At 41.8% G+C, this 26,238-nt stretch overlaps 1 protein-coding gene across 13 annotated transcripts in view; it reads right to left on the bottom strand.

Moving 5' to 3' along the window:
- The window catches only part of DLGAP2 (DLG associated protein 2), a 400,720-nt gene that overhangs the window by 63,039 nt on the left and 311,443 nt on the right, over nucleotides 1-26,238 (bottom strand). For all 13 annotated transcript variants that reach the window (XM_081189019.1, XM_081189020.1, XM_081189013.1 and 10 more), the window contains 3 exons: nucleotides 15,828-16,039; nucleotides 6,277-6,424; nucleotides 1,580-1,799 (listed from right to left, as the gene is read on the bottom strand). In XM_081189019.1, coding sequence (XP_081045145.1) covers nucleotides 1,580-1,799; nucleotides 6,277-6,424; nucleotides 15,828-16,039 — 580 coding nt within the window. The remainder of the gene's footprint in view (nucleotides 1-1,579; nucleotides 1,800-6,276; nucleotides 6,425-15,827; nucleotides 16,040-26,238) is intronic.

Raw genomic sequence — 26,238 nt, forward strand, 5'->3', positions numbered from 1 at the left:
TACAACATAATAAAAACATTAAGCATTAAAAACTTCTGGATACAGGGTTGCCTTCAGATGTCTTCTAAAAGTCAGGTGGCTGTTTATTTCCTTGACAACTGATGGGAGGGCGTTCCACAGGGAAGGCGCCACTACCGAGAAGGCCCTCTGCCTGGTTCCCTGTAACCTCACTTCTTGCAGTGAGGGAACCACCAGAAGGCCCTCGGAGCTGGACCTCAGTGTCTGGGCTGAATGGTGGAGGTGGAGATGCTCCTTCAGGTATACTGGGCCGAGGCCATTTAGGGCTTTCAAGGTCAGCACCAACACTTTGAATTGTGTTCAGAAACGTACACCTGTAGGTCCCAGAAGTAAATGTTCCCCTTTTACCAGGTCTTAGGTAGACTGACATCCAATGCCCTTTTAAATGTGTTGTGGAAAATGTGTTGTGGGTGTTATTGAGTTGTGTGTGTGTGTGTGTGGAGGGAGAGAGAGAGAGAGAGGGACCATCTGTATATATGGTACAGCGCAACTTTCTCTTGCTTCCACTCCATGGTGTCATTCTCCCTTCCCTTTAAGTGTGGCACCTTAGACTATCAGGATATCAGGAATGGGATGAAGACCAGGCATACAGTCTGTACTAGAGCAATAAGGCCCACCTAAGTGTCAAGCAGTCAGATCAGCAAGCCCAGGTCTGAGGTGAGGTAACGAAAAATACCTGACTGTTCACCGTGTACACAAATGAATTTATTTAAAATGTGCCTTACAAAACAAATTGTGATCATGTCATTTATCCACAATAGTTACAATAAACTCACACATCAGACAAAAACCAAAGCTACAGCAGCAGAGCAGAGACAACTAAAAACATTTACAGAATATTGCAAGTTAAAGACAACAACAGGACTTTGCCCGGCTTCTAGAAGCTGGTAAAGAACAACTCAGGGAACAGGTGGATGCCAAATGAGTGGCATAATAATGATTGTGGATGATTTATGACAAATAATGGGAAAATTATGCAGATGGTACATCAGACCCGTACTTAGGCAGAATCCTAAGACTTTCTGTGTGCTGCTTAGAGCAGGGATGGTGCTTTCAAACTCTCCTCTCTCTCTCCCTGCCCTCTCTCAATCCAAGCCATTTTGGGAATCCAAGGACAATAAAGCAATTGGGGAAGGCTTCAGTCAACTGTGTTTTGGGGCTAAAGGATGGAAAGTTGCAAACCTACACATGCATGTAGGAAACAAAGTTTTGAAATTTATGGTTGCTTTATTTATTTATTTTTTTTACAAGAAATATACGTTGGAGCAGGATGCACCCAACTCTGGATAATGTTTGCTATAGCTCTCACTGGTTATACCATCGAGCTCAGAAAGCAGAGCAGGGTTCATAGACAGCTGAGGCTCCTAATTATGAGATGATGCAAAATGTAAGCCAATGTTGGAGCTAAAAAAAAGGTGTTATTCAGCCGAGTGCTTTCCCACAGAATGAGTCATGGCCGCACAGCGTACATTGCCTTCCGTTCACACAAGAGATTTCACATTTCCCAACTTTTCATATGCAAAACGGCTCGTTGCAAAGGGAAGAACGTGGATAATCTTACCTGTTGTTGACCTGATTGTTGAGGTGATATTGGAAGATGCCATTGCAGGGATACATTCGTCGTCTTGAGAGTAGCCCGCCTGAATGGCACGCAAGTAACTGTGGCTTCTGGTTCGGAAACAACCCGGCAGATCGAGGGCATCCATGGCCTGAGCTTCAACTTCACTAAACACTGATTCACAAACAGATTCAAATTGCCCATTGACCTCTGCTTCACTCATCTAGATAAACAACAACATTGCATTGGGTTTTTTTTTTGGTTGGCTTGCTCTGTCAGGAATGGACTCTGCTGTAGCACTTCAAAAGCAGGCACTACCTGAACATTGATAGAGTCCCCCCCCCCTCACCCCCCACATCACCTCTTGACACTTATCATGCAGCAAAATGCTTCAACATCATTGAACTAAGCATGTTTGCTATCTGTGTGCTAAGTAGACTGTCCAGTTCTGATGTTATTTTTGGATGACAGCTTAGGACAGCTTTTTAGTTTCAATTTGTTTAGCAATGAAATTTAATAAATAATAAAATAACTGTGTAGGGGTGCTATTGTTTTTCTTTGCTATTATGTTATGTAGTTTTTTGTGTTTTTATATTGCAAACCACCCTGTAATCCTTGAATGAATGGTGGTATAGATAATAATAATAATAATAATAATAATAATAAGAAGAAGAAGAAGAAGAAGAAGAAGACGACACACAGTTATTGAACAAACCAGGATCTGAAACTAGTTTGATCAAGGTTTCTTACAGCTAAAAGTAGTTGAACAAACCAGGTTTTTTTTCTATATTTGAGTGTAAAAGGAAACTGTTTTGTTCCAAACATCTATCACAAATTGCTCCTCCTCCTCCTACTACTATAGTGTTCATTTTATAATAGGAGACAGACTGAAAATACTAGTGAAACTAATGATGCTAGTAAACAATATGATCCTGGCTTGAAGTTCTTGTGGCTAGGATTGTAAGATAAGGAAGTTTACTGAGTTAAATGGGACTGATGTGGGATAGCTGGAAGCAGAAGGAGAAAAATGGAGCAACGGGGTAGGGGGTGGGGGTGGAGTAGGGTGGACTGGAGTCAAGAGACAGAGCGAGAGAGAATGGCATGCCAGAGAGAGAGAGAGAGAGAGAGAGAGAGAGAAGGTTGGATCCACAAGTTGGATCCAATAAAATATATGCTCTTGAAACTGCGCAATGTTTCCTTGGGTTCCTTGTCCTGCCAATCATAATCACATCACAGAACACATCCATCACCTCTGATTAAATCAAGGATCCAGTGCGCTTTGAAGTGCACTTGATCCATGGTGCACTTAATCCTTATGGATCCTCATAATTCCCTCACAAGGGATCCCCTTCCAAACCACTGCTCAATCTGTGCACCCAGATGCATTTTGTGATTTGTTGTTGATTTTGTCATCCTGCGTAAAAATCACGATTACCCACGATTTGGATCGAAGTTTTTGTGGTGCTACCAAGCACCGAATCTGTGACGGTTACTGATTAGTCTACCACTGCAAGTTTCAATTTGCTGATTCCCCCCCCCCCCTGGAAAATCAAGCAAATTCAAGGGAATCCATTTTAATTTCACTGGAGCTGACACCTTAGAAAAGCTAATTTTGTTTGTTTGTCGTGCTTTCCCTCTTTCTGTCTGTGGGTGGGAGTAGGCTGACCCACAGCAGGGTGGACAGAAGGCATGCTGTCCTGGCCTTGTATCAAAATTCCAAAGTGCCAATTTGCTGAAAGAGATTGGCAGTTGACAGAAGCTGCATTTGCCCATAACACTTGTGGCTGTATTGCCTCCATCCCAACACAAAGCTACCCTGTGAAGTGGCTAAAGAGGGGCAAAAGTCCAGTTGACGACGTATGTATTTTTAGATTCAACAAATAATTTCTGGCGAATAGCCTCTGATTGCACCAAAAGCCTGATAGTACCATTTCCCATAAATACACTTCCAGAATTAAGTTGTTCTGAAAACAATTAGTTCTGGCCCCTGTAATGATTATTTCATTTCTAATCAAATTACATTAACTAATGTTCTCTGGAAAGACAAACACTCCCATTCTGAATAGCCTTGTGCAAACAATATTAGGAAAGAAAGATGGGATAATGCAGTTCATACTTATGATTGTCTTATTTCCTACTTGTAAATTCAACTTGCTGGCAAGGAGCATAGCCCCTTTTTCATGTGGGGAGGAAAAAAATGTATACGAATCTCCCTTTGCAGCATAAATGGCTATTTAGATGGGCATGAAAAGTTTACGTGGCATGGCTTGCTGAGGTCCACCTGTATCTGATGTCCACCTGAAAAACCTCCATGGCTCTGGGCTTACATTCTCCTCAGTTCTTCTGCACTGGCTTAATTGGGGAAGAGAATATGCAGCAGGAACCAGGAGCAACGAGGACATAGCATTCTCTTAACACACTTAACTTCCTTGACCAACATGATGTTGTCCAAATAGTCTGGAGCAGATAGGAGCTGTAGTGCAAAACAGCGGCAGCTCACTTAGGTTGGGGGAAAGCTGTCCTAGAGGAACAGCGCTGCCTAGTGCTATAAGACACAGTACTGTATGGAAGTGGGACACTTCTGGGCTTTGCTGAAGATAAACAGCAGTTCACGTCTCCTCTTCCACTCTCTCTGGCATGGTTTATAATATGAAATGTGTGGTGAGATGCTTCCGTTGGCAGCTCCTTGCAGAAGAAAATGCTTTCGGTCAAGGAATTTCAGAGTATGGCAAACTCGTTTTGGATGTTTAAGGACGGTTGGGTCCAGTCGCAGACGACTCTGGGGTTGCAGCACTCATCTATGATTTCTATGATTCTATAGGAGTGCTCTGATGGTGTTTCCTGCTTGGCAGGGGGCTGGACTCGATGGCCCTTGTGGTCTATTCCAACTCTATGATTCTATGATTCTATGATTCTATGATCTCACTTTCAGGCCAAAGGAGCCAGTGTTTGTCCACAGACAGCTTTTCGGGTCATGTAGCCAGCATGACTAAACTGCTTCTGGTGCACGGAGGACCGTGACGGAAGCCAGAGCGTACAGAAACGCCATTTACCTTCCCGCTGCAGTGGTACCTATTTATCTACTTGCACTGGCATGCTTTCAAACTGCTAGGTTGGCAGGAGTTGGGACCGAGCAATGGGAGCTCACTCTGTCGAGGGGATTCGAATAGCCAACCTTCTGATCGGCAAGCCCAAGCGGCTCAGTGGTTTAGACCACAGCACCACCCGCGTTTTGTTTGGATGTTTATGCTACCAGGGAGAGGAAGGAGTGGAAAAAGTGCGCTGGGAAGCAGTTACTTGTCTTTAGTAACTTCAAGTTCTGGCAGAGATGAACTTGTGAACAAGTGCAGTCCTGGAATGTCTATGCCTGCTGTCAGCTAGCCTCAATTTTGTCCTGGTTCTCTTGTTGTATAGGAGCTGTAGGGGCCTGCCACAAGGCAATCAGAACATTTCACAGCTGTTCTTAGCCTTTTTCAAGCCGTGAATCTCTTAGATGACAATCCATGCATGCTAACAGGCCATCTGATTTCCCCTTAGAACTGAATCATAATCAGTAGCAGATTATGCGACATAGGAAGGCTCATTGAATGAAATAGATCAAGAAGTCCTTGCTCCAATTTACATGACTTTCCTGCATTTCTTACCCTAGAATGTGGGCAGTGTCCAGACATTCAAAAACAAGAAGCACACAAATTAACACTCATTAGCTTTATACGCCAAAGGTTCGCCCTATACAACACACACAGCTTCCCCCCTTAAAAAATTCAGTGTAACAAAAACACAGCATACTGTTATTCTATTCCTCCTATCTCACACCCTCAAAAAGGTGGGATGTAAACTGTGCAAGCCAGCTACTCCCAATTAAATTTCACAACTAAGACACAACACCGGCACTTATTGAATGGGCAGTTTCACAGAGAGTGCCACATCAAACCAGTGTTTGCCACCAAGTGTATACTCATCACAGAGCGGCCAATTTCTGCTCTTTGGTAAGTAACTCCTACATTTGCAAACCATTGTTTACCACTTCCATACTGTGGCCTGGTTTGTACATAATGCTAAACCAAACCACGGTTTAGCATGTGAAAACATGAGTATGTGTGCCCTCCGAGAGGAGATCATAGCCACTTTGCCCCTCCTTCGGTCCTGCTGTCGCACTGTTGTTTCGTTGCGTTGTCCGAACTCAGGCTACTGGTGTGTCTCGCTCCAGACAAACCAGCTGTTGTTACTGTTATATGTTTTCAGTTCATATACAGAACATTTCAAACGCACACCTTAGAACCAGGTCTTGCTGAACTACAACTGTCCCTCCCATTGGCCATTCTAGCTGGGGCTGAAATGAGCTGAAGTCTAGAACATCTTGAGGGCCACAAGTTCCTCATCCCTGCCTGAAAAACTATAGTGTGTGAAACAGGTCAAAAAGGCTTGAGACTCTGGTGGTTTCAGCTACAAGATGTGATTCACTTGCACATGAGAAAAGCTCCACACTTAGGCAAATGGTCTCAGCTAAATATTTTTCATTAGGCCATCTCAAATAGTTTAAGCCCTTCAGAACTGGACATGTTTTCAATTCTCTGGCACGGAACTGCTGACAAAAACTGCTGAACAGCTTGTAGCTTAGCTTGGGTGATATGATAAACTCCTGTTGCTGATGTCGCTTAGAAAATCAGGCTGAAAATAAAATAAAAAATGTTTCCAACCTGGCTGATGCAGCTGGCCTGACTGAGCGTGCTCACTGCTCTCATATAGCTCTGATTCCTTGATCGGAACTTGGGGGAATTGTAGTTTGCTGACGGATCCAAGTTGTGTCCACCCGGCACATCACTTGCCGCTTGCAGGTAGCTCTGACTATTAAGGAAAGATAGAGAGGGAAACAAAGGATGAAAAACTAAGGCTAGAAAGAAGCGAGGGGGTGGAAAGAACACCCCGTGATACAGGAGGCCACTGCCCATTCCCCCAGAAGCTTCCCCCTAGGATTCCATTGAAGTTAGGGGAATACCACAGAAAAATTGGCCTCTGGTTTCTTATTCCTACTACAAGCACAGGCCCTGACACAGCTGGAAAGGCCTCAGCTGCACACATCTGCTCCCAGCTCTTAACAGACCCAGTCTCCTATATGGAGAAGAGCTTGGACTAGATTTAGGCTCTCCTTCTCCTAAGCATATGGTTGGCGCTGTCAGCACTTAAGAGCTCTAATTGTCTGGTCCAAGTGGGAAGTGCTCAAGATGAGTCCCTGGACTTTCCCATCATTGCTGCAGCCTCTAACAGCATGTATGACACTTGGGAGATTTGAAGCACTCGGATCGACCAGACTCCTTTCAAACTCGCTGGCATCCTACTTCGGGGTGTACTTGAGGCTGGTGCCGAGTGCTTCTCAAGCCTTTCCCAATGCTTACAACCAGCCCCATGAACATCTCACTTCACATTATGTTGGTGCTAAACAAATTAAACCATTAAGTGAACAATGATCGTTACGGCAACCTATATATCCATCTGTTATGCCACGATGGTCCCCCCCCCAGTTGCTCGCCATTTCCTATACTATTAACATTTCTCCCAGCAATGCTATCTGCAAGCCATTACCCTCCTGCTTCAATTTTTTTCCAAAGTGGATCTTTTTCTCTCTCTCCGTTGTATAATACTTTGCATTTGAATCTGTCCAACATTTCTTCTTTTTTTTCAATAAGGCTCTCTAGTATGCTGAGCTCATTTTTTAATTTGTAGCCCATCATATAAATCATTCACAATGCTTCCCCCGAGATGTGTGCTGCCCACTTCTTCTTCCAAGTCATTAATGAAGATGTTAAACAGCATCAGACCCGGGGCTGATCCTTGTGCAACCCCAGAGGACATCTCATTGCAAACTAATCTAAACTGCATGCATATATTAAGTGAGATATATCTTAGGTGAACTTTTAAAAGTTTGGCATTGACTTGTCATTGGTGGCAATCCAGCCACTCAGTTTAATTAATAAACTTCTTTATTGTCCTGCTGCATAGCATGTGGTGAATGATTTAATTACACTTTAAAACTGCGAATTGTTCCTTACTAAACTAAAATATTGCCTACGGACCTTCCTCATTCAGTTGTAAACATTTACCATAATACAGACATGAATGCTGAAGTCCTAGACATACTTAGTAATAACAACCACTGAACTTAGCACACCTTATTTCCAAGTATAAATGCTTAGGATTAAGATGGCACATAATCACATTGATGGTGAAAGGCCAATCAAAGAAAAGACATTCCATTTGGGGGAAACATTTAGCCAATGAGAAACCATAATCCACATTTAAATTCCACAATGGTCAAAGGGAGGACTTTTCTTCCATTGACTAAAATTGCCAAACTTGTATAGTATTGTCCCGGTACAATTGAAATGATAAAATACAGTGGGTCTGGAATTCCTACCACATTACTGAATACTGTGTTTTCAGCTACTGTAAAGGGGGGGGGGAGAAACCTTTAGTTTTGCTCGAGCAATGCAAAAGAGTCTTTCAAAATGCATCACACAAATTGTTGCACTTCAGAAATGGTTAGTAAATAGTGATGAGCATATGGGAAAGTGGAAACCAGGTTAACAAGACTCACTAAATAACTAGCGTGACTAAAAACTGTTATCTGCTTTAGCCTCAATTCAAATTCTTAAAGTGAGAAAATGACACCAAGTGCCTTTTATTTTATCCTAACATTTCCCTGATTCCATTTGCGACTTCAGCAAATGCTGCCTTGTGAGCGTATGGTATGAACAGTATCTCCAACGTTCAGCCCAAATGGAGTCTGTCCTTAAGGCCACTTTTAGAACATGCCATGCCTTTGCAGCTTTATCCAGTTGATGCAGAAGCAGTAACAAATAGCATTATACTTGCACAGTTTCTTGTGCTTCAAAGGGGGACAAAGGACACCAAATGGAGGTAAAGCAGGTGAATTCCAATGAACATAATACGGCTGAGAAACCTGGCAAGCTCATATCCCAAAGAGGCATATTACAAAAGGAACTGTGAATACCTCTAAAAACACAATTTCCCGTGAACAAAGCTTCCATTGCCTGCACTAAAAACATATCACATACTCACTCTGTAAGCTGAAGGCTTTAATTGTTTTATCAACACATAATTTCTTAATTGAGGTTGCATCGGGTTATATTCATTTTTAGCGCTGCATAACTAACTGCTTCTGCTGAACTCAGCAAGAGCTGCTTGTGTGAAGGCGGCGCACAAGAAATGAGCACAGTTCTGGTCCATTCTTAACTCCATCACAGCATGCTGGAACTAACAGTTACTATAAATTTTCTGAATCAGATTAAATTTATTCAGTTTACCCACAAAAATGGCTTAGCATTATTAAGGTCAGTTCTAATAACGCTCTCATCATATTAATTGTTTTGGTAGCTCAGATAAATCTTCAATTCTACAGGAGTCTTGTATGGACAATCAATAAGCTTTCTAGCATAGTTTAGCAAAATTTGTCATTTAAAGCACTTTGTACAGCGATAACTGAAATCTGGAAAGTTTCTACAGATGCCGGAATATAAACTACATGTTTATTTATTGGGGCATTTAGTTCTTACCATTAAAAAATCAAGGTGGTATACGTTTGTGTGTGTGTGTGTACATACGTACATACACACATGCACACACACACACACACACACACACACACACACAGCAAATATTAAAAACAAACCTAAAAATAAAAATAATTGTTGCCTACCAAAATTCTAGAATAGATTGGTGAACTTGGAGTAGAATCTGCAATCTGGTTAGGACTTCAAAATGATATTGGGATTTCAGCCCACATTCGAATCAAAGCAGAATTCTGCACCATCTCTTTTGCTATGACAGTGTTGTCTACTATATCGGAGCGAATGGTGCACCAACCTCAGTTGCCCTTAGCAAGCCTCCACATGCCCACATTCTTACTTAAAACTCTGCCTATCATTGGCTGTGGCGCCCCCTACTGTTACCCTCCCTGCCTTCTGGCCTACCAGCCCCAAGGAGCATCAGCCACCGCTGAGTTGATGATGATGACGACGATGATAATAATAATAATAATAATAATATTTTTTATTTACACCCCACCCTTCCCAGTTTAAAAACCGGGCTCAGGGCGGCTAACAGCAAATCTAAAACATTGATTAAAATGTGACTTAAAAACAGCATAAAACAGCACAAAGTACAACATAAAATGCAGCATCAATATCAATAAAATTCAAAAATTCAGGGGTCATTTTGGGAGGGGGAAAAACCCGCAAAACAACAACCCCAGTCAGTAGACATCAAATGATCACCAGGGTTAACTGGCCAAGTTGGTCCTACTAGGGCCAGCAAGGAGACCAGGGAAGAATTTAAATGTGAGGTCCCAGGAAGGGTTTCTTCATAGAAGAGGAAAGGGGAAAAGGGAATAGAGGAACAGGCTAATTCAAATTGAAGGCCAGGAGGAATAGCTCTGTCTTACAGGCCCTGCGGATGGAGATCAACTCCTGCAGGGCCCTAGTCTCATGGGACAGAGCATTTCACCAGGTCAGAGCCATCACTGAAAAAGCGCTGGCCCTGGTGGAGGATCGTCTGGCTTCCTTGGGGCCCGGTACCTTTAAGCTATTATTATTCATGGACCTTAGGGTCCTCTGTCGGACATACTAGGAGAGGTGGTCCCGTAAGTACGAGGGTGATGATTACCAGAGTTTCAGAACACAAATGCCATTCGTGTACTGCACCAACCCGAAGGAAACACTGACAGAATGCACACTTGCCTGCTCATTCCTCAAGGTTAGTCTCCAAAGACAGACTTAATTCTCAGTGGATTCCTCTTCTAAGGAAAATAACCCATATTGCTTAGAAAATTCTTTTCACCTCCTATTGCTCCCACCAGTCATATAAGTATCAAAGTGAGTGCTAGTTGAGATGGATAATTGACCCAAACTCTAAAACCACAGATTGTGAACTAAGGCACTCAAATTCCCTTTAGCTTAATTTTCTTATTATCATGCCCTTCAGATCAACAAAGTCTGAGGGTGGAACACTTACTGGAACTATATTTTATTGCAACAGATATTTTTTTTAAAAACTACTAAAACCTTGATCGTTGTGAAACCTAGATTTAATAAATAAGAATTTATCAAAGGTTTGTTTCAATTTAATACAACAATGAAATGTCCCATCTTTAAGAGCAAAGTAAGGGGAGGCTTGTCACTTTCCAGTTTTTGTACTTTGGTTTCTCCTTCTTTATTTTGCTTAGAAGCCTTTTCAGTCCTTACTCGGTACATGAATGAGAAACTCAATATTAGAGATGGCCTTCGCTTTACAAAAGAAGGTGGTATTGAAGTATGAAGGTCCCAAGCTGCTTAGGACTTGGGATGGAATTTTCCAAATTTTAGATGTCAAGTTTACCCACATGGATTTCCCCTGCCCAATAATCATCTCATTAAGGATTTGGTTCCCGCACCCTAGGCCCACTAAAAATCTGAACAATTATTGCAGATTATAAGCACTATTATATGCATATGCACTCCAGGTTTCCTAAAGTAACCAGCACATAAATGGATACATAAAACAATGCATATAACGGTATAAAAATATATGTGTTAACAGACTTCTAAAATTATGCTGCAGAAATAGAGTACGGCATGGGGTTTCATTCTTTTGCAGTATTATAAATATAATTTTACATTAAATGTGGGCTTTTAAAGAAACTGACAGTGCATGATAAGCCAGTGCTCAGGTAAAAGAGGTAGGCCGTGAGTAAAGTTTAATTGAGTCAGAACCTCCAAATTCTATGAATAACCTATTTAGGGTATCATAACCTGTACTTTGAATTGTACCCAATCAACTGGGGAGCAGATGTCAACCCTGGAGCACTGCTGTAATATACTCCCAGCTAAAGGTACTTCCCATGGGGAGAGAAGGTGTTGCATTATCCTGCTTCTGAAGCTTCTGAACCATCATCAAGGGCAGAGTATGGTACACTATGATCGCCTCGAGAAAACGAAGCGTTCCAGTTAAGTTTGACCTTCTGCTCACCACATGAAATTGTGCCGTTTTCCTTCTGCTCACCACATGAAATTGGCAAAACCAACTCCTAGCTACTATTGCAGCCTGGGCTCTAACTTGCGTTCCCAAGTCCCATGCCCAGAACAGGCTGGTGCTCAGATAATGAACTCCATAATGATAAAAAAATTCCTTCCAGTAGCACCTTAAAGACCAACTAAGTTAGTTCTTGGTATGAGCTTTCGTGTGCATGCACACTTCTTCAGATACATAATGATAGCTGCCCTCTCCCCATCATTTTCTGCTGCTGTTATTGGATTTCGTTAGAAATCACATCATCATAGAGATTGTTTTATTAGATTATTTGAACTGCATTTTACTGTGGTTGCTTTAACACCACTGTTAAAAGATAAAGGGACCCCTGACCGTTAGGTCCAGTCACGGACGACTCTGGGGTTGCGGCGCTCATCTCACTTTACTGGCCGAGGGAGCCGACGTACAGCTTCCGGGTCATGTGGCCAGCATGACTAAGCCACTTAGCTCACTTAGGCGAACCAGAGGAGCACACAGAAACACCGTTTACCTTCCCGCCGGAGCGGTACCTATTTATCTACTTGCACTTTGGCGTGCTTTTGAACTGCTAGGTGGGCAGGAGCAGGGACCGAGCAATGGGAGCTCACTCTATCGTGGGGATTCGAACCGCCGACCTTCTGATTGGCAAGCCCTAGGCTCTGTGGTTTAACCCACAGCACTACCCACGTCCCAACACTACTGTTACCTGTCCTGGAATCTATATGAAGGATGGGTTATAAATAGAGTAAAATAAATAAATAAATAAATAAATAAATAAATAAATAAAACTTTTGTAAAATGAATTTGATAATATTTGAATATATTCTACATAGCAGAGGACAGAAAATATACATATAATCCATATTGGGGTGTACGGCAAAGAGAAATCAGGAGCAATGAAAGAAACTCCATACGGTATTTCATTTATAAGTACCTGCAATTCAAGGTAATTTATATGCAGCCTAAACTTTGGCTAATCCTGCAACTATCGCTTTTGGTCTGACTAGATGAGATCAGGCTTTGTGTCAAATTAAATGAAAGTGTTTTGTACCTAGGAAGGCAGCTGCATGTTTCCCTCTTCTATAAAAAAGGCTGGGTAATAGAAAATTAAGTTAATAAAATGAGATTGCTGTAGGAGAAGAGCAGCTTGTTTTTTTCACCTCATTCTATGAACCTAATCACTGAACCATGGTAGACCTTTTTCTTTTAATTTTTCTCCTTCAAATACATTTACCATTCTTCATGTTATAATGCTATCCTTACAGAAGCAAACACTCAAGAAAGATTCTATTAGGATAAAACACAGGGCTGGTAATTGTGAAAATTAATTTAGGAAGAATTAGCTTTTCTTTTGCATCAAATGACACATTAAGCAATTAACTTAATCTATACTGTATTTTGTATATTATTGCAGTGTACAGATTGTCATTAACACAACTACATGTGTTAGTTTATTCAATAATTCTATTTAAAAGCCTTTGCCTTATTCATTCTGCATACAGGGATTATGTTGTGAATCCCTAAATGCTGCTCTCTTTCAGATAAACAGAGGAAGGTTTGCTCTTCTTAAATTCTAGAAAGCAACTTCTTTCCAGCAGTAACCATTTACCAGTGAACTCTACCTCTGACATGGGCAAGTATTTATTATTTATTTATTTATTTATTTATTTATTTATTTATTTATTTATTTATTTTTCCCGTCAATAACTTGTTGAGAAGGAGGGAAGAAAACTAAATACATAAAACACAGTATGATACATTAAGTGCGGTATGAAATATAGAATGGTCTTTATCTCCAATGTGAATGATGATCCCAGCGCTGCAATCTCAGATGCTGTTCTGAAAAGACATTCTAGCGTATAAAGCCCATGTGATGTCTCAGCAATCTCTCCTTTTGTTGACTATTATTTTAGACTTTTGTAATAATTATAAACTTTATTAAGGGCTGGATTCAACTAAATATTCCTGAGAGCAGGAATCGGCACAATTCCCGTTGGCACAACAGGACTTTTCTCCCTTCCATCCCATTGCAACCCCCAATTAGGTTCCAGAGGGTCAGAAGAACACCCAGAACAGCACATGTGGGGAAGGAAAAGGGAGATTTTGTTTTGTTGGGTGAGTGCTTGCTTTGATGGTTGTATTAGTGTGGTGTTGAATTCCACCGTATATAAAGTATCTGGTGGAATTGGCCTCTCAGTGATTTAAGTCTCCAAACGAAACTTAGAGAAAGATAGTAGTTCACTTTCTTTCCGAGGAGAGCTATTCATAAAGGGCACAATTTGTTTTTTCCAAGCAACCAAACCAAACAAAAAAACCCCTCTCCCCCATCTCTTCTGTCACTAACATTTAGTTCATTTGAGATGACCATCTGAAAGAAAAATAAACACTAGGCCCTGAAACTGAAATAAAAATGGTTGTGTCATTAGCTTCTTAACATCCTAGCCTCCTACACAATAACCTTTCTGTTGGTATAATAGGGCTTTTTAAAGTGCTGTGGAATTGGGCAGAAATATAGCACAGGACAGAGACATTGAAAGGTGGAAATCAAGATACTCTTTATTGGGTTCCCTGGGCTTCAGGATAAGTAAGATGGTATAACGTACACCTTGCAGGACTATGGACACCTGACTGTATCCAAGGAACTTGCCCCAACAAAGACCAAACTCCAAACAATTCCTAATAACTTTCTGTGCCTTGATTACTCTTCCTTGATTCCATGCCCATGAATGAGGAGTCAAGATTTTAAAAATAGACAGCCATCAGGCCTAAAGCTTAGCATCTTTCAGAGCTTCAGGTTCCATGCTACCAGTCTCAGGCTTGAGCTCAAAGACTGAATCTCCACTCCTGGGGAATCTCCTCTGGTGTGGATGAGAGAAAGATGGACTCAGCCAGCTCCCCTCCCTCTGTATCTGAGAACAGACTGCTGCTTGAGAATGTAGAAGTTCTGGGCATACTTTCCCCCTTAAACTTTACATATACTCTGCTTTGCTACATCCCCCTCTTGTTCAATTAGTCTATCCCCTGCATGCAAAGACAGTGGATTGAGTGGGCAAGACCAATAGTGGGTCCAATGGTGAAGAAGGCAATTTCCGCATGTGGGGGAAGGTAGCCCATCTAGAAAAAGGAAAACTCTGATCCTAAACCTCCACTGCCTTGCAGGGGACATCTTCAGTAGAAGAAAAAGCTAAGATGCAACCTGACACAAATTGATGGTTGGATGGCATCTTGAAGCCTCCTTCTGTCAACACCTGCTGGTGCCAAACGTTTTGCTCTGCTTTCCTTTGGACCACATCAGTGAGGCCGAGTGGCAGGTCTTCTTCTCTGGGCAGCCTATGACCTCCATACACAATGCCCAGGCTTGAGCCCCAGAGAGGTCACATTTATGTGTTACCATGGGATCTAGTTCACAAATCATTTATAGATACAGTGGTACCTCGGGTTACATACGCTTCAGGTTACATAAGCTTCAGGTTACAGACTCCGCTAACCCAGAAATATTGCTTCAGGTTAAGAACTTTGCTTCAGGATGAGAACAGAAATTGTGCTCCGGTGGTGCGGCAGCAGCAGGAGGCTCCATTACCTAAAGTGGTGCTTCAGGTTAAGAACAGTTTCAGGTTAAGTACGGACCTCCGGAACGAATTAAGTACTTAACCCGAGGTACCACTGTACTGAAACAGGAAGAGCTGATGATAGGAAAGTTGAAGCCATCCCATAACAGCCCAATTCTAAAGATGTAAATGAAAAATTAGCTTCCTGTGAGCTTGCCCCCTCCCCATCACATCTTGGACTTCCTAGCTTGAAAAATTAATTTGTATATATTCATATGTTCTTCAGGATATATTTAATGGATGCACATTAAATACAAGGCTACTCTATTTTTCCACTTTACTGAAAATGCCATTGTCTTTCCAATTACTGTCAGTTTTATTTCACAGCACATAGATCTTATCTGTTAGAAATATAGTAAACTATATAAGATGTTTGCTATTTATTATAGGGCACAGGAATTGGGTTTTTTCTTCTTCTGCTAGAAATAGAACCACCCACTTAAATGGGGAAAGTCAGAATAAGTACAGCTAACATTTTCTTTCAGTTGTGGCAGAATATGAAGAAACTGCAGAAGGAAATGTAGTTTGAGTCAATGAAACTCACATTAATGAAACGTAGGAAAAAGCTTTGAGAGGCTTACTTTTGGTGGTCTCCAAGAGCTCTTTGTCCGATAGATTTTAACAATGACTCCGGATGGACTGCTACCTTTGGTGATGTTTTGGGGCTAGTGTCGGAATCTCCACTCTCCTCATCTCCCATGGCTTTAATATAACTTCCACTTCTCATCCTTCTGCAGGGAATCTCCTCATCTTTACCACCAGCAGGGTACCCTCCCCATTCATCTTGAGGCACCTGGTACAGTATATTACAACAAGCACAAAAGAGAAATAAATCTCATCTTGCCATGGAACCCTTTTAAGAACAAACATTTATGATGAAGAAGGAATAAGCATTCGTCATTACATAAAAGAGACAGTTTAATCGGGCCGTTAAGGTATGAAGCCGTTACCATTCTGTTGCATTTGACGTGAGGTGAATGCAGACAAGAAGTATTTAACAAGTAGCAACCTATGCCGTAGTGGCACAGAATGGGGAGACTCTACCACCCAGTGTCACAAAAGATGCAGATGTGTCGTAAAGTTCTCCTCGTCACATCAATTTGCTGCGACAACTTGCTCTGTACATTGTCAACCATGTTAAGTTTTTATTTGGTAAATGGAAATCTTGATTTGCCTTTTAGCAGCTTTCAGAGAAACCAATGAACGCTAAGACCCAGGAAACCTGCATTCTGATATGTCCGTAATGTATAAAAAGTCAGAAACTAGAGTGAAGGCTCAAACATCTGGGAACTACACTTCATGATGCCTTGGTGAATGAATTGCAGTGGTGTGCGATTGTCAATTAATGAGTGACCAGGTTTTTGATAAATAGAAGAAGAAGAAGAAGAGTTTGGATTTGATATCCCGCCTTTCACTCCCCTTCAGGAGTCTAAAAGCGGCTAACATTCTCCTTTCCCTTCCTTCCCACAACAAACACTCTGTGAGGTGAGTGGGGCTGAGAGACTTCACAGAAGTGTGACTGGCCCAAGGTCACCCAGCAGCTGCATGTGGAGGAGCAGAGACACGAACCCGGTTCCCCAGATTACGAGACTACCGCTCTTAACCACTACACCACACTGGCTCCACATGTCCACATGTCCCGGACATGTCCAGGATTTGGCCATTGGGAATTGTGTTCAGGTGGGAGTCCCTTTAATGTCCGGGAAAATCTGGACATATGGCAACTCATATCAGAAGTGGTGATTTCCATGGGTAAAAAAGCTCAACAACTTTTCAGTCCAAATGTTCACTTTCTGAAATATGGCATAACATTAATGGAATGGTAGGAAAGAAATACAGTTTGCTTACACCTTAGCTTCCCCCCTTAGAGTTTTGTTTGGAATAAATTCAGATGAAGGCTGGGGCAAAGGGGGGTTTGTTTCTCATACCTTAGCCCTTCTTCTCTCCATCCCCTTTTTCTTTGCCCTGAACCAGCTAAGGAGATACACTGGAACAGAAGCAGTCTTCCATGCTTGTAGCTCTTCTTGGACTGTGCACATGAAACAGATACACACCCAAGAGTAAATAGTACCCAGGGCGGAGAAAGGGGGTAGTTCACTCTGGGTGTCATCACTGAGGGGGGTGACATTCGCTGCGCCACCCACCTGCGACTCCCAAGCCTACCCCGAGTTGTCGGGGGAAGGGGCAGAGCTGTGCCATCTTGCCAGCGGCCTTCCTCCCCTTCCCCCTTCATTTTGACAGCTTGGGGGGAGGCTTGGGAGTTGCAGGCAGGTGATGCGTCATTGCCCCCTGCTCCTGGGTGGGGAAGCCTCCCCCGAGCTGTAAAAAGGAAGTGGGAAGGTAGTAAGGCTGCTGGCAAAGCGGTGCGGCTCCCACACCCACCCTGAAAGCAGCCTGCCATGGGCGGCTCGCTTCACCCCCCTGGGTGGCTCGCTCTGCCCCCATGGGACGCTTGCCCCGCCCCCATGCCCCCACCCCTGGGTACCAGAGCAGCTAGCTTCACCTCTGATAGCACCTCCCAGCCTTGTATTACTTTCAATAAGATATGCATCCAGGTGCATACTGATGTTTCTGGATACCTTGAAGGTGTCACACATGAAGCCCTCCTTGAGCTAAAAGGAACTACAGAACCTGACCGATACCTTATCCATTCAGGGTAAAAGCCCTGACCCTGATCAATGATTGCAGTTACTAGGCAAAGAAGTGAATGTCTGTCCCACTTGTACGCAGAGAGCATTGGAACCAATTGAGGCAGGATAGGTTTTGTGTTATGGGTAGTTAAATAAATACAGAAAATAAGTTAGCTTCTTGAAACAGAGTTGCTGGTGGTCTGAAATCTTCTCCCAAAAGGCTAGGACACCACAATTCACAAAAGGCAAGGACACCATGAATAATGACTTTTCTTAATAAGGGAAGATATATTCATGCTACCCAGGAATCTATTTTGCTGCAAAAAAGTACCAATTCTAAAACTACCCCATAGAGAGTTTAACACTTTTATGTGTCATTTTTGAAATACCTGCCTGATTAGTAGGATATCAATTAATTCCTTTGCATTATATTTGGAATCAGTGGATGTCAGCTCAGTACTGAAGAGAACATGAGAGTGATGATGAACTTTGCTAGCTATCAAGCAGTTATGACTGTCTAATTACATGGTGGTCATATAATTCAAAGGACTGTCACATAATTCAGAATGAACTAAGGTCCAGGCAAGATTGGAAATGGCACTGTGCTGCATCCAGCCCTGCATTTGCACACGTCCAGTGCTCATTGAAGATATACATAAATGGTTCTTTACATAAATGGTTCTTTATCATCCTAGGTTTTTATTATTTGACCCTAATCAGGGGCAAGCAACTATTTTGTGCCTGAGGGCTACATAGGTGGCTGTTGGCCACAGGGAGGTGGGAGTTGCCACTCACCCACACTTAATGTAACACATATACAGTCAGATTCATTCATAATCACATTCACACTTAATTAATCTATGATTTATAAAGCAGTCAGAACAGCACTTGCATCTATGCTGTTTCTCAGCTGGCAGGGAATAGAGAATATCTAGGCTGATATAGGACTGCAAACTTTTTCACAAGTGCAGCAAGGAAGTTTTAAGTCTCTTTCACTTTAAGTGAACAGAACTGTTGAACTGAATTTGGAAAAGAACAACAGGCATGATTCATGTTAGGAAGAGCTACTTTAGTCAAGTATTCTGCTGCGCCTCAGCTAATCTACAAGTATTCCTCTCTGGAAGGCAGGTAATTTGTATGGCCTTTATCGAAATGGCCTTTGTGCAAATCCATGTCATCTCAACTTGCTTGCTGTGGAACGGCTTCCTGTCAGGGGCCGGAGTCAGGGGCAAGTCAGCAATAAAACACCCAGAGTCAGTTAACACTTTATTCAAAGAAGCCCAAACAGCGCAGGCCTAGTGATCACAGCAACTCTTGCCAGTAGGTCTTGCCCCAGTGAGCCAGTTGTGAGGACCAAAGGTCCCTGCCTTCCCACCCGTCTCTAAGGTTCCTTCCCTGGTTCCTTCCCCAGCAGCCTAAGACTCCTTTGTCTTGTCTCTCTTTGCTCTGCCATTTTCATTTCTCTCTGTGTTCTGGGAGAACAGTGGGGAGGGGAGCTGGTCACAGCAGGAGGGAGACACTCCCTGCCTTCTTCAGCACCAGATGTCCACATTGGGCTCTGGGGAAGGTCACCTCGTGAGCCAGGAGGACTCTCCAGGGTGCTCCCAATATACACAGTTTTAGATACACATGCGGAGGCCCAGAACCTAACCCCCACATAAATGAGGAGCTGCCTGTATATTGCTTGATACTGTACATGCTTTATGGAACCCACATCCGATTCAGCTACAGCTTCCGCTGCTTTTAATTGGCATGAATTGTGTCCTAATGCAAGGGAGTAGGTTTGCTTGCTTTGGGCACCTGATAAAGCAGGGGTTGCCCTCTGGACATTGTAGATTACAATTCCCATCAGCCCAGCTAGTGTGGCTGGTCAGGGATGATGGGAATTGGAGTCCAAAATATTTGGAGGGCACCATGTTAGCCACATCTGCAATAAAGTTTTCATTTTCTATACAATGGTACCTTGAGTTACAGACGCTTCAGGTTACAGATGCTTCAGGTTACAGACTCTGCTAACCCAGAAATAGTACCTCAGGTTAAGAACTTTGCTTTAGAAATCATGCAGCGGCATGATGGCAGCAGGAGACCCCATTAGCTAAAGTGGTACCTCAGGTTAAGAACAGTTTCAGGTTAAGAACGGACCTCCAGAACGAATTAAGTTCTTAACCTGAGGTACCACTGTATTAATATAGTATGAATAGACCTTTACATGAATCATCCATATGCTGTCTTTCCTATTTGGCTTTCTGTATGATGCTCCCACCAGGGACACACATTAGAAACAAGCTACAAACATATGTCAACACACCTACAGAAATTAAATTCATATGCTTGTCCCACAGTTAGATCATGGTCATTTTTATATCTGAAATGTTACTTAAGAATTCAGCCTCTTCAGTATGGCAATTCTTCTCTTACTATACTCTTATTATACTCTTTGAAGTATAATGCAATATACTTCAAAGGGCTATTATAACACATCTCTCTTTCTCTTCCAGATCAGCAGCAAAAATCTGTCTACTTGCACTGAAAATCATCAAAGTGCCCTTTAGCTTGTGTAAATAGTTATTGATGCCTAAAATTCCCATCTGAAGAGTTTGCATCTGCTAACTGGGAATAATTACTCTAATTACCTACTTGTAACAAGTGTTGATATCTATAATTTCTTTAAAAAGCCATTTCCTGTTCCAGATATTAAATCTTTATATATACAGTTTAACAAACAAAGGACTTCGTATGACATTATAGTGCTTGATGTCCAGCATGCGAAACTCATGACAGAAGCAATGCCTGCATCATAATAGATACAAACCACTTCAAAACACATGCAAACTTAAGGCTGAACATCAGTTGTATTCTATAGTGTGTGTTTTTTAAACCCTTCATGTCATATGCAATATGCATGTACACTGAACCCAGAGATTTTTGCCTGGTATAAAATGTCTTATATTTTGAAAGGTTCAAGACAATCACTATCTGTCTGATTATTATTGAGTGATTATTACTTTAAAAATGCGTCCATTGACTTTATGTTAGGAAATGTGCTCTCAGTGTGATCGTTGGATTAGTATCTGTATGAGGAGAAACTAGAGTTATTATTTGGAAGTGGGAGCTAGGAAAACAGTACTTCTTTTTAGTGGATGTGCTTATTTTCAGGCTGAGTCATTCATTCATATATAGGCAAGATTACTTTAAAATGAAAGTCAATAGTGTATTACCATTGCATTTCCCAAATGTTAGCGGGAGTAGTAATGGTGGGAGGAAGTTTACTACTTCCTTTCTGTTTGTACGTTTCTTTGAAGTGTTTTTTTAAACTTCCTCCAGGTGTGCTCTATTCCAAAAAGCAGACAACAGCCAGTGAGCCCCAGACACATATTGAACGTACTATCCAAGCTGACATAGAATCATAGAATTGTATAGTACTACTTCATCAGTACAGTGGTACCTTGGTTCTCAACCTTAATCCATTCCGGAAGTCTATTCCAAAACCAAAGTGGTCCAAAACCAAGGCGCGCTTTCCCAGAGAAAGTAATGCAAAACGGAATAATCCGTTCCAGACTTTTAAAAACAACCCCTAAAATAGCAATTTAACATGAATCTTGCTATCTAACAAGACCATTGATCCATAAAATGAAAACAGTAAACAATGTACTGCAGTCACACAACCAATCCATCAGTAGCTGAACCGGGTTCCACACAGTCACAAAAACAAAAAAGCCACAAAAAAGCAAAATAAATAGCAAAAACAGACAGACCTCAGTGTAACACTCAAATCGGAAGCGTAACACTCAAAAGGGAGCATGTTCGGCTTCCAAAAAAAGTTCCCAAAATGGAACACTTACTTCCAGGCTTGCAGTGTTTGGGTTCCAAGTTGTTTGAGTACCAAGGTGTTTGAGAACCAAGGTACTAGTGTAATCATGTAAATAGCATCCATTGTGTCTGCCACAAAAGAAGCAGAAAATATCTAGGTACAGGCAAGGTCAGGGCATGAGAACACTGCAACAGAAAAGCTGGATATAGGGAACTACATGTAAAAAAAACAAATCCTCCATCACATCTGCTAAAGTTTTAGTTGTTTACGCGATGCTGAATTCCTACAGAAAGCAATCAATTCAGGCATGTTAATACGGGTCCAAGGATTTCTAAATATTATCACTGGCTAGAATATGCTGCTGTTTTATATGCCATCATTGCAATTTATGATCACCAAAGTTTGTACCAAGTACAAAGACTTCAGTAAAGCTACAAGAGAGCACTCACAAAGTGGATGGCATAGTGGTTCACATGAAGATGCTTCTAACTTCCTTTCTGTCATGAACAGGAAAAAGATGTCAATTGAACAACAACTTAATATGCCATATGCAAGTGATATAAAAGAAAATAAGCACTCTAAAATATCAACCATTGTGTATTGTGTGTTACAGGACCTTGCTCTTCATGGTAAGGCCAGTTCCACAGGTAACATGGTGGACCTTTTACAGTTTTCATGATAAGGCAGGGGAAGTTTTTTTTTTTTTAAAAAAAAAAGCATGAACTTTTGGATACTGGGGCAAGCAATGCTAATTACACATCTGAAAGTGTGACCAACTTTTGATGGAAGATACTGTTATGAAGGCTAATGCTTGCATGAGGTACTCAGTTTTAGAAGATGAAACAGCAGGTCTTTCTGGTGTGGAACAACTGTCTCTAGGTGTACGATTTGTGGAAGAAAGTGATGGAAATACATCTGTACATGAGGAATTTATTGAGTTCCTTTCAGTCTCAATACTAGTTCTGACTTTGGACTGGATCTCAATGTTAATTGGACAAGAATACAATGGTTGCTCAACCATGGTAGGAAAGGAATATGGTGTTCAAGCACAAATCAGGGCAATTTACTGTACACTCAGGCAACCTTTGTCCACTCCTCATCTCACAGAATTAATCACACAACAGATTATCCTAGCTGTGTAGCTGATGTTTGTACTACAGTTGGCCCAATTAAAGCCATCTTTAATTTTTGAGGAACGGCTAAGGGAGCTGGGCATGTTTAGCCTGGAGAAGAGGAGGTTAAGGGGTGATATGATAGCCATGTTCAAATATATAAAAGGATGTCACATAGAGGAGGGAGAAAGGTTGTTTTCTGCTGCTCCAGAGAAGCGGACACGGAGCAATGGATCCAAACTACAAGAAAGAAGATTCCACCTAAACATTAGGAAGAACTTCCTGACAGTAAGAGCTGTTCGACAGTGGAATTTGCTGCCAAGGAGTGTGGTGGAGTCTCCTTCTTTGGAGGTCTTTAAGCAGAGGCTTGACAACCATATGTCAGGAGTGCTCTGATGGTGTTTCCTGCTTGGCAGGGGGTTGGACTCAATGGCCCTTGTGGTCTCTTCCAACTCTATGATTCTATGATTCTATCTTAAATTTTCCCATGAGAACATCCAGTGATGGCATCTAATATCCAACATACCAAGGCTATGTAAAACATAGTGCACTCAAAAATACGAGAGTATCTGTGTGTTGACAGAAAATTACATGAGCACTGTGTTGCAATTCAAGCAATTAGCACTAGATTAAGCGACATGAAGACAAGACAACTTTCATGTTGTGCACATCACAAACATCAACTTTCATCAATTGTCTTGTGATTATAAGCAAATATTATTTGATCCTGGAATCTGTCACCCAAGCTGTGCAATCTGTGAAGTTGGATATAATGGGAAGGAGAGCACATATACAAGTGTTTCTGGAAATAATGAAACATCCAAGGGAAGCTAATGAGGAGACCTTTAGCATAATTATAGAGATATGTCACTGGATGTAGAACTTAAAGCACCCAGACAATCCATGCAACAGAAAAAATGCTGTCCCTCATCCCAACCAATCCACAGAATACAGTGGTGCCCCGCGAGACGAATGCCTCGCAAGACGGAAAACTCACTAGACAAAAGAGTTTTCCGTTTTGGAGTTGCTTCGCAAAACAAATTTCCTATGGGCTTGCTTCGCAAGACGACAATGTCTTGCGAGTTCCTGCTGGTTTTTTCCCCTCCCCCCTTTTTCTAAGCCGCTAAGCCGCTTATCAGCTGATCTGATCAGCAGATAAGCCGCTAAAAGCCGCTAATAGCGCTAATAGCGCTAATCCGCTAATCTGTCAATGGGCTTGCTTCGCAAGACAAAAAAACCGCTAGACGAAGAGAATCACAGAATGGATTCTTTTCGTCTTGCGAGGCACCACTGTAGTTCTATGAGCAGTCCATCTACATGGCTGCCTGTATTTGCTTATAACCTTGCTGAGGACTCATTACCAACCTGCTTACCAAAGAAAGACATCTATTATTGTGTGCCATAGGCAACATGACTGGACCATGCCAAACTGTTTCCTATTATGGCTATCCTTATGGCACGTTCCTTCTCAGTTACACCATGCACAGGAAAATGATCCTTTAGCACTTTGGGCAGGGTGGAAGACATGTATATGTTCAACAATGAGTGAAGACTGATTGTCTGGCTTTTGGTCGAGTGTTGAGTGTCCATAGAGGAAAAGTTGAATAGATTTCCCAATGGGAAACTTACAAATGAAAGTTATGGAGCATTTCACCCCAGACCCTCAAAGATTCCAATCCATTTTTGCATTATAATTTCCTTTACTGTATGGACAGACAAGCATTGGTTTCAGGCCATACGTCAGGCATTCACCACAACCAAGGCAGATTCAGTGTAAAGGGTGTGAAATTCCGCCTTAAGGATTTTTAATTTGGTTTAGATTCTCACAGTAATGCTGTTCAGTGGACAAATTGAAGCTGTACATCTTTCAAGGGGCCCACACTGTTACTGTTAAATGGACAAACAGAGCAATTTGTTGGAAATTCGTTCTGAAATGTATAATCTCATGCAATACAATAAATCACCAGAAGGCACAACCCAACGTTGTTCCTTGTTGTTTCTCTTCAGCAACATGTAATGGTACATGGATGTTAGTTGTAGAAAAGACTGCAAATACTCAAGCCAGCAATCTGCAGCTGCACATCATAGAGCTTGCCCCTACTCCCCGAACTTTTTCTGTGGACACCTATAGTTCTGCTAGATTCAGCCCATTTACACCACCTTCCATTTTTTTATTTTCTAAATTGACAATTTTTTCATTCTGAATTATGACATCAGGATAATGCTGAATATATACCGTATGCATGATTTAGCATTCCAGCAGCTACTTTATAATCTTCTGTTGTGCACAGTGCCTTTGAGCACGTTGTTTGTCCCAGTAATTAGCATTCAAATATCACAATTTGAAGTGTAGGTTTCTTTTGGGTTCAAATTTACTATTAAGAGGATGGTGCACTGTTGTTTTCAAAACTAACATTTAAACCAGGAACCAAGCAGAGGGCCTTCTCGGTAGTGGCGCCCACCCTGCGGAACACCCTCCTATCAGATGTCAAGGAAATAAACAACTATCTGACTTTTAGAAGACACCTGAAGGCAACCCTGTATCGGGATTTTTTAAATGTCTAATGTTTTACAATTTTTTATGTGCTATAAGACTCCCAGAGTGGCTGGGAAAACCCAGCCAGATGGGTGGAGTAAAAATAATAAAATTATTAATATTATTATTTAAAATATACATTCAAAATTCTGTGAATTATTCTTAGCTAGCCAGGATACATTTCCAGGTATTTCGTGGTAGCAGCCTGGCAAATGTTGCTGTTCCTATTATTTTGGAACCCTGAGCTCCCATCGTTTATCCAGCAGCCTTAGAAGTTCTCTGCATCTGATTATTTATTCAAGCCTTATACATTTTCTGAATAAATTAGACAAACATTATTGGCAAATATCATTGCAGACCAAATGACTCAAACAGTGATAGGTTAATCTAAGCAGTGTGAACACAATGATGGATGATGACAACAACTGAGCAACATAACTCTCTAACATCTCTAACATAAGATCTGACAGCCAAATCATATGCATGTTTATGCAGGGCCGCACTCAATATACTATGGGAGATCCATGGCCAGGATACCATATGGGCTTGGTGCTATATTCTTTCCTTTCCTTTGCTGTGACTGTATTGTATAATAAATGCTTTTTAAAAAAATAATACTAATTAGCAGCACAACATAACTGTGTTGAAATAAATTAGTACAGGGAAAAGGTGTTCAAACCTCATTATTTCCCTAATCTGAATGCCCTCCTCAAAGCTTCTATTACCTACTCAGTGAAAAATATAGAGGCACTCATACATTTTGTCCCACAAAGCCCATAACAGATTTAGGCAGCAAATGAGATAGAATAATAGTATGTGTAAGCTGCAGTGGCGTAGCGTGGGGGGTGCAGGGGGGGCCGGCCGCACCGGGCGCAACATCTGGGGGGGGGGGCGCGCGCTCAC

Source organism: Podarcis bocagei (genome assembly GCF_964188305.1).
Source record: "Podarcis bocagei genome assembly, chromosome: 3".
NCBI lineage: Eukaryota > Metazoa > Chordata > Lepidosauria > Squamata > Lacertidae > Podarcis > Podarcis bocagei.